General features: G+C 41.3%; 1 protein-coding gene across 1 annotated transcript; it reads left to right on the top strand.

Annotated features, from left to right (window-relative positions):
• The first annotated feature begins 3,549 nt into the window (after positions 1-3,549).
• Positions 3,550-9,588, top strand: BMP10 (bone morphogenetic protein 10). Its single transcript, XM_011945265.1, has 2 exons — positions 3,550-4,042; positions 8,498-9,588. Exons 1-2 carry the CDS (start codon positions 3,709-3,711, stop codon positions 9,436-9,438), a joined length of 1,275 nt encoding a protein of 424 aa, XP_011800655.1. The 5' UTR covers positions 3,550-3,708; the 3' UTR covers positions 9,439-9,588.
• Positions 9,589-10,149: the final 561 nt, after the last annotated feature.

A 10,149-nucleotide genomic window follows, 5' to 3' on the forward strand; every position in this document is an offset into this window, starting at 1 on the left:
AATTCATATATAAGTTAAATGGGCAAAACCTGCCATATAGCTTGTTAAATTTTTTTTTATTATTATCACACCTGGTCCTGAGATGGTAGCAGGAGTAATGTAATGCTTCTGAAGTGAGATCCAAGGTAGAGAGGGTTCCAAGAAACTAGAGTCATGTTCAAAGACCTCCTGACTTCATTGGCCTACTTTTCATTCAGGATAATTTTATTGGTTGCATTTATTCAGGGGCTGTGCGCTACTCACAGGAAACAGCAGAATTCACCAGGATGTTGTCCAGTGACTCTGACCATGTCTGGATCCCAGATCCCTTTGAGAGCAATGAAGTTCAGTGTTAGATTCTTTACGTTTGTACAGTTGTGGAACTAGTTTTAAAAACTGGCCCAGAACTTTGCAAATCAGAGGTTCTGGAGCATTTTGCAGTGGGGTTGAAAAGCATGATGCGTAGTTAATATTTTGCTTTCCACATGTATGGGTTCTTTTAAAACGTCTAAACATACCTTTTACATCTTTGGTTCACGAAACCGTAATCCCCATCCACTCTGAATGAACCGTAACACATTCCAAATGAGAAGGATACAAAATAATGAGATAAGTGCAAAAGAATAGAAGGAATTGCATCCAGAAAGATCATAATAGGGGTAGGAATGTAGAGACATTTGGATCTTTTAGGGTCAGATGAGAGTCATCAGAAAAAGCCTCTAGAGAAAAACATGGGGATAAAGAGACTCTGCAGCTAAGATGTGAGATGTCTCAGGCCTGGAAGAGGGAGGAAGCTTATGTCCCCTTCCTCCAAGCATGAAGCCAGCCTCCTTCGTTGTCCACCCAGCACAGGTATGAGATCACGAGGTCAGGAGATCGAGACCATCCTGGCTAACACGGTGAAACCCCGTCTCTACTAAAAATACAAAAAACTAGCCGGGCGAGGTGGCGGGCGCCTGTAGTCCCAGCTACTCCGGAGGCTGAGGCAGGAGAATGGCATAAACCCGGGAGGCGGAACTTGCAGTGAGCTGAGATCTGGCCACTGCACTCCAGCCTGGGCGACAGAGCAAGACTCCGTCTCAAAAAAAAAAAAAAAAAAAAAAAACCTTCACCAAGCATGCATCTCAAGACACTCTGATATCTTGAGATATCTGAGATATGGCTATAGTCATTTTCCTACTGTATCTCTTAATCATCCCTAAATGTAAACATGGATCCAAATATTTAACTCTATAGTTTTCTAACACCAAGTACAGGGAAGCCAGTGAAGTCTCTGTTAATGTTTTTATGCCCGAGAATGTAAAGAACTAGAACTCTGCAACATGGGATGCATGTCTCTCCCTGTGACCTTTGAAACCAGTGTGCTCAGGGGTTACAAGTACCACCACTTACACTGCTGTCCTGTGGCAGTTACACGCACATGCCTGCCATTCAGAGTTTTGGAGTGTGCGTTGACATCTGTGTGTGTGTGAAGATAAATGGGTGCTTGTTTGGATGCAGGACATGATACAGGGCATTGCTGGTATGCTGTCAGAAACCTCATGTTAAAACGAGCCACCCGAAGGACGGCTTCTGGCCCTTGGAGTCACTCACTCACTTGTGGGACTGTGTCTCCAGTCTACAATTGTCTTTTTACTGTGGGAGCAGAAAGTTTGAATCAAAATAGAACATTGAATCAAAATCAACAACTATTAAACAAATGGACAATTAACAACTACTAAACAAAATATGGTTCCTTCTATGGTAATTTAAAAAATGACTGTAACGTTGTACATTTTAGGAGGAAAAAGGATCAAAAGATGACTAGAAACCTAAGTGAGCCTGGAGAAAAAGCTAAGTGGAAACATTGTAGCTACTCGATGAGAATGAACATAGGAAAATTTAACTTAGAAACTGAATAAGGATTCCAGTGAACCAAATATCTCGACACAGCCCTCGGAACACAGCACCAGGACGCGTGAGTAATGGCGTGCGCTGAGCAAGTCAGAAAGATGCCATACCGCCTCAATGGGAAAAACATCCCCTGGGCTTGTCCACAGGGCTGCACCACGGCTGCTACTGTCACTAGTTAGGATGGAAAATGTGATGAAACTGATTTGTCTTTCCTAATCTGGACACACACTCGATTCTACCATTTTTATTTTCAGGACCAAGGCATCTGGCGTTTTTTGTGTGCCTGGTAATGTTGTTTGCCAAGTATATTAGTCAGGGTTCTCTAGGGGGACAGAACTAATAGGGGATGAAGATATATATATATATATATATGAGTTTATTAAGTATTAACTCACACCATCACAAGGTCCCACAATAGGCCGTCTGCAAGCTGAGGAGCAAGGAGAACCAGTCCAAGTCCTCAGACTGAAGAACTTGGAGTCCCATGTTCAAGGGCAGGAAGCATCCAGCATGGGAGAAAGGTATAGGCTGCGACTCTAGGCCAGTCTAGTCTTTTCACGTTTTTCTGCCTGCTTTATATTATAGCCATGCTGGCGGCTGATTAGATGGTGCCTACCTAGATTAAGGGTGGGTTTGCCTTTGCATCCAGCAATCCAATCAAGTTGACACTCAGTATTAACCATCACACCAAGCTTTTGCTGGAGCCTCTTGATGACAATTTTGAGTCAGAAGGATGAATTTGGCAGAGATGCTGGTCATATTAACAATTCATTGCACAGGTGGAGGACCTGAGGTCCATATCCAACTGCAAATTTCTGCCTGCCTCCAGGATGATCTGGGGATGTGCTGGCCTCTCAGCATTATTGCCCATGCCCTAGTCTGGTGGAATTGTGTTTAAAAGTGTGACGGTTTTATTCTTCATAAGAATCAGACTGCCTTGGTTCAAACTGTGACTCCATCACTTTGCAGGTTTGTGGCCTCAGGCAAGCTATGGAACTTCACTGACCCATATATGTGACAGAGATAATGATAGGGTTATTACAGGAGCACACCTGATGATAGATGTAAAGCACTCAGTATAATGCCTGTTTGTAGGAAGCATCTAATAAATTTTAGTTGCCACTATAACTAAGCACTTGCCTCTTTTTCACATGCCATTTTAGCCAGATCAAATAGGTAGGAAAAAAGGCTATCAATCATGAAGTTTATACTTTCCTGTTTCTAAAAAGGTACACTTCTAAAAACTTATATAATCCATTTACAGCTATTAACTTAAACTTGGAAAGTTTGGATATTTGGTCTGTCTTCAGAAGTGTTTATCTGAGGATGTAAGCCCTACCACTCAAATTACTATGTATCACCATTGATGTGCATTATGTTGATTCTTATACCTATTATACGCATGTGTGAAACTAAGCCCCATAAAAACAGAATTGAGGCATTCCTGCTGAAAGGAAGTGAATTGAAGGGAAGAGAAGCAGAGCCTTTGCAAAGAGAAAATTGTCCTATCTCTCAACCAGTGTCAGAATGTGGAAATGTTTACAAAATGCTCATTAAAAGAAATAGGGATTGCAAGATAGAAACAAATTCTGGTGCACAAGTTTACACTAGGGAGATAAGAAAGGCTAGGCCCCTATAGGGGATTTTGTTATCCAATTACTGCAACCTGACTTTTAGGGGGAGAGGAAGAGTGGTAGGGGGAGGGAGAGAGAGAGGAAGAGTTTCCAAACTTGTCTCCAGTGACAGGAGACATTTACGCTCCACAAGATAAAACTGCCACTTAGAGCCCAGGAGAGCTAAACCTTCCTGGCTTGGCCTAGGGGCTCGAGCGGAGTCATGGGCTCTTTGGTCCTGACACTGTGCGCTCTTTTCTGCCTGGCAGCTTACTTGGTTTCTGGCAGCCCCATCATGAGCCTAGAGCAGTCTCCCCTGGAAGAAGATATGCCCCTTTTTGATGATGTTTTCTCAGAGCAAGATGGTGTCGACTTTAACACACTGCTCCAGAGCATGAAGGATGAGTTTCTCAAGACACTAAACCTCTCTGACATCCCCACGCAGGATTCAGCCAAGGTGGACCCACCAGAGTACATGTTGGAACTCTACAACAAATTTGCAACAGATCGGACCTCCATGCCCTCTGCCAACATCATTAGGAGTTTCAAGAATGAAGGTAAGTTTTTGCTGATGAAATTTGGCTTGAATTTTTTTCAAGACACGATAAGTAATTTATAATGCATGGGAATGATATAGGTAAGGCTAAATACATCTATACAAGGATGTTAAATACATACGGATATACAAAAACAAGGCACATTTTGGTCTATACCATTTATATAGTCATTTCAGAACCTCAATAAATACTTACAAACATCTTTTAATCCAGAGCCACAAAATATCTATCAATTTGACATCATCATTGGGTCCTGTTAAAAAATGTTAATTTGAACACCAAGTAACACAAAGAATTAATGTTGGTCTACTGCCGTATCTTTGTCATTTTCCAAATAGGCCTTGATTGCCATTTGGGCTTTTAATTAACTAAAAAATTTCTCAACTTCTACTTAGAATACCAAGGATAAAATCAGTCAAAAAGCATCAAGTTGTGATTTGTGTTTTGTTCAAACTTTTGAAAATTTTTAATTTTGTGACCTTATTTAAGAAATATTCAAACAGGATGGAAATATATTTTAAAGATTCTTCCTAAGGCTGTGTTGTTTGATGTGTCATGTACATCCTTAAAGCACTGTTTACAGTTTCCAGGAAGTGTGGATGGCCCATTAATCATCCAGCTCATCATTTCCGTCTTTATAAAGAGCAACGTACAAGCTTTGAATTACTGGTGGGAAAAGTGTGTTTTCTTCTCCTCAGTCTTTAAATTTGGTAACTAAATCTAATGAACTAGCAAGTTATTTATTTTCTATTTTTTAATTTTTGCTTAATATGATCCTGGTAGGAAAAAAAACCCTGATATCTAAATATCCATGGTAGAAGCTGACAGTCCAAATGAACTAATTTAATATTTGCCAATTATGTTTTTATAGTCACTAAACAGGTATAAAAGAAGCTTCCCATCAATGTTGGCCAGATGTTCTTGAAAGAAGAAAGGTTAATAGTGGAGAAATAGCTCAGGGCTTGGAATTTTAAGGGCTGGTTGGCTTAGTGGTTGTAAATAATTAGCTGATGACTCAGAGCCTCAATTTCCTCATCTGTAAAGTGGGGGTAATAATACCTACTGTAACATAGTTGAGTGACTCAAAAGAGGTTTACAGATAAGAAAGCACTCCATTTACTATGAAGTGCTGATCAAACTTCAGTGATTACTAGTGAGTTACTTAATATTCTAGGTGCTGGAATAAATGTTGAGTAGTATTCCTTAGTCTCTAAGATATTATCTGCTTTTAAAATTGAGTTGGCTGACAAAATTTCTATTTCATAACATCTTTCTCATGGAAATGGCAAGATGAGATTACAGATTCCTTTTGGAGGGGAGTCTGAATTGAAAATGAACAACCTCCTCCTGTAAGAACCCTCCCTAATACTTCTCAGCACTGAGCCCTAAGTGTCTGGCTCAGGGTGCGGGTGAGAAAATGTTGTTTGCACCCCCCGGAAAAGTAGAAACGTTTTCCGTTCTCACTTCTCTCATAGAGTATCTGGATGATCCAGGTCAGGATGTGGAGTTTACTGTGCTTATTATTACTGGAGATTATTGAGGGCAGGAACACACATCTCTCCGTAAACAACCCAGCCACCAGCACCTCGGCCCGTCTGCAGGAAATGTGCAGCCTGAGGACAGAAATCGCACAGGGCACGCCCTGTTGGCTACTATTGCCTCTCTTCTGACTCTTTGGATCTGCTTAGTGCAGCTCCCTAGGAGACAAAGACCAAAAAAAAAACTCCAAATCTACATCATCTTGGGAAAAAAAGTGCCACCTCCAAGGTGAAAAAAGCATGCCCTCAATTCCTAGCACTGCTCCTTTATCACCTTGTCAGGGGAAGTCAGTTCTCTGCATCGAAGCTTGATTTCTTCTGATGCAAAATGAGCAGAGAATCAATACCTGCATTATGGGGTCATTGTGAGAACCAGAGAAGATCATGCTTGCAAAGCATCTGGCAAGAGAAATTTGTCAACAAACATTAGTTCTCTTGCCCTGAAATGTAACTCTTCAGTCTGTTGCTTACTGCATTTGCACATGCACAGAACTTCACAGCGAACTTACTTTTTTGAAACAGTCTTATTGAGGTATATTTGACTTATAAAAATATTGGTGTATAAAAGTATAATTGCACATATTTAAAGTGTATAATTTGAAAGGTTTTGACATAGGTAACATTCACTGAAACCATCACCACGATCAAGATCATGAATATATCCATTAACACCAAAAGCTTCCTTGTATGCTTTGTAATGCTTTTTTCACACTACAGTGAGCTCTTATTTTATACTTTTCTCCTGGGTAGAGCAGCCAGCCTACTCCTCCATGTTCCCTGTTCATGGGGAGTCAAGTCTCCTCCCTTCTAAGAGTGGGAGAATAATTCCCAAGCCCAACCCAAGAGCTTAATGATGGATTAAGGTCATGTGTCACGTCCATAAATCAATTTAGTCTGATGCCTAGAATCATCAACTAATCAATATTTTTAAAGCACTACCTCTGTTTAAGTCATCGTAGTAGGACAGAGACATAAAAGGGAGTTTTGAGCCATTCAAACCAGGAGGATGGCAATCTGGTTGGGAAAATCCATTCATAAAAAGACGGCTGAAATATAAGGACATAAATGGCAAAGATCAAAGAAGATATAAAGTGCTCAAGTGATTTCAGAGGGGAGGGGAGGGAACTTTCAGATAGAGAAGGAAAGGAGCCTTTTACAGGAGATGTCGGAGCTGGATAGGTGGAGGTGAGGTGAAAGGGCTTTCCAAGGGTCAGAAGAACAAGTGAAAACGTGAAAATTACGGGGAAAAAAGAGTGTTTTGACAGGTGGTAAAGATATCAATGTAGTTGAGACAGAAGGGTTTACAAATCCATTCAATTGTTCACAAATATTATTGAGTAATCACAGTGTTCCGTGCACTGTGGAGGATGTAAGGAAGCTATGTCTGATCAGGAGGCTAAGACCCATGTATAGCTGGTCTTGAAAGCCATGCCAGGGAGTTTAAATTCATTCTGTAGGTCAGCATTTCCCATTGGCAGTGTGTAAGATGATTTTAGGTGGTTCCCATAGAAAGCTATGAATCATGTGAAATAATTGTATATTTTTATTAATACGGATTTTTAGCAAACATACATAAATATCACCTCAAATCTCTCCTTTCATGAATGATGTTGCTTAGGAACATCATTCTAAAGTCTAAAATAGATAATAAGTGTAAAATAATTAGATGGAGTTAAAGAAAAATATTAAAAGATTATAATCTGGAACAGGGACTCACGGAGATCATGAATTAAGTATATACTTGGAGAAATGTGGCCAATGATGAGGGAGAACCCCCAACTGGTGGTCCTTAGCATCTTCAGTGCCATGGAGCCCTTTGATAATCTGATGGCAAATGCCTTCAGGGCTTCCTTGTAGAGTCATTACCTGAGGCAAGTGTGCAGGAGCTTTGGGTTAACTGTACAATATTCAGATAGGAAGTCAACATGATAGTATTTGGAGGTGTCCTTCTAAGACTAAAGGACTTTTACAGAGTTGATTCGTAAACATTATTGAGGGAGTTATATGTGCCATGCTCCATGCCAGGTGCTAGGGGTACGAGACTAAGGCAACCAATCTAGTCCCAGGATTCATTTTCTCCCATTACTCTTTATAGAGGACCATATAGCCAAAAGTCAATTGCTGTGATCCTCTTGGTTTATGGCTGTCTTATTGACCTTGTCAGGCGTTGTTGCCTAGAACAGAAGTCAGCAAGTTTCTTCTGTAAATGTCCAGACAGATAATAACGATTTTAAGCTTTGCAGGCTGTATGTTCTCTGTTGCGTCTACTTAACTCTGCCATTATAGTGCAAAAGCAGCCACAGACAACACAAAAACGATGGATGAGGCTGTGTTCCAATAAAACTTTATTTCCCAAAGCAGGTAGCAGGCCTATTTTGGCCCACAGGCTATAGTTTACCAACCTCTGATCTAAATGGAGGTCTTTTAGGAAGAACAGTGCCCAGCCAACTGTGTGGGGATCTCCACCCACTACAAACACAAATATTAAAAAACCATGAAGTCCTCATCCCTGAAAAGCTTCAAGAAAAGAACAATCACCACATGTCCCATTTGATGGCTCTTTGTTGGTCAGGAAATTTGGGGACTTGCCCACACAATCTCCAAGTTCCCTCCCAGTTCTATAATTCTGTGTCTGATGAGCTATTCAAGCAAGGCTGGTTGAGTTTTATCCCATCCATTAGACCCCCATTTTCCATTTTAGTCTTGGCAACTGAACTCTTTTGGGCATTCTACCACTGACCTTTCGGGATTTCCTGTGTCACAGAATACTGACATTGTGTTTGTCCTCATTGATCTTCTCCCTTCATTTTTCTACATTAAGCTTTATGCATGGGAAGGCCTTCTTATTACATAAATAAGCATCTGTTTTTCCCTGAGACCCACTACAAACCTGATTTTTGCAAATTTCTTTTTTCAGATCTGTTTTCCCAGGCAGTCAGTTTTAACGGACTCCGAAAATACCCCCTCCTCTTCAATGTGTCCATTCCTCACCATGAAGAGGTCATCATGGCTGAACTTAGGCTGTACACACTGGTGCAAAGGGATCGTATGATATACGATGGAGTAGACCGGAAAATTACCATTTTTGAAGTGCTGGAGAGCAAAGGGGATAATGAGGGAGAAAGAAACATGTTGGTCTTGGTGTCAGGGGAGATCTATGGAACCAACAGTGAGTGGGAGACTTTTGATGTCACAGATGCCATCAGACATTGGCAAAAGTCAGGCTCATCCACCCACCAGCTGGAGGTTCACATTGAGAGCAAACACGATGAAGCTGAGGATGCCAGCAGTGGACGACTGGAAATAGACACCAGTGCCCAGAATAAGCATAATCCTTTGCTCATAGTGTTTTCTGATGACCAAAGCAGTGACAAGGAGAGGAAGGAGGAACTAAATGAAATGATTTCCCATGAGCAACTTCCAGAGCTAGACAACTTGGGCCTGGATGGCTTTTCCAGTGGACCTGGGGAAGAGGCTTTGTTGCAGATGAGATCAAACATCATCTACGACTCCACTGCCCGAATCAGAAGGAACGCCAAAGGAAACTACTGTAAGAGGACCCCGCTCTACATCGACTTCAAGGAGATTGGGTGGGACTCCTGGATCATCGCTCCGCCTGGATACGAAGCCTATGAATGTCGTGGTGTTTGTAACTATCCCCTGGCAGAACATCTCACACCCACAAAGCATGCAATTATCCAGGCCTTGGTCCACCTCAAGAATTCCCAGAAAGCTTCCAAAGCCTGCTGTGTGCCCACAAAGCTAGAGCCCATCTCCATCCTCTATTTAGACAAAGGCGTCGTCACCTACAAGTTTAAATACGAAGGCATGGCCGTCTCCGAATGTGGCTGTAGATAGAAGAAGAGTCCTGTGCCTTATTTAATAACTGTAAATGTGTATATTTGGTGTTCCTATTTAATGAGATTATTTAATAAGGGTGTACAGTAATAGAGGCTTGCTGCCTGCAGGAAATGGACAGGTTGGTTTGTTGTAGGAAATGCATATTTTCCTCTCCAGTTAAGTCCCTTTCAATGTGTTTTCTCTTTGGACTTGCCATTTCCTGGCAATGCCACCTCCACGTTGATTTGAAAACACCTCCTAGGCAAAATACAGTGTCAAAAGACACATACTTGTGTATGTATATTTGTACATACATGAACTTACGGAAATCTTTTGGTTCTATGCATGCAGATTATACTCATCTACATGCATGACTCACTCAAAAGTGTGCATATTAAAGGCCAACGGTATGTTCTCTGTTACCTCTTCTCTGAGTAAGATTTAAGTCAAGATAATTTGCATCAGGGTTTTAATCATCCTAGGAAGCATTACAATTCCTAAATACTCTGGAAATGTAAGTGTAGCTTTTGTCAGTTGAGTTTCTGTAGTTGCTCAGAGAGGCAGGGCCTGGCAAAGGATGCTTGAAAGGAAGGGCTAATTGATACAGAAACCAAATGGACTCAAGAGGTCTTAGAGGTACAACAGGAAAAACTGAACCCGTGGGGGACCAGTGTGCTCCAGAGGGCAGCTCCTGGTCAAGGCAGGAAAACAGAAGAAACCAGCATGAAA

Source organism: Colobus angolensis, unplaced genomic scaffold, assembly GCF_000951035.1.
Source record: "Colobus angolensis palliatus isolate OR3802 unplaced genomic scaffold, Cang.pa_1.0 Scaffold24, whole genome shotgun sequence".
NCBI lineage: Eukaryota > Metazoa > Chordata > Mammalia > Primates > Cercopithecidae > Colobus > Colobus angolensis.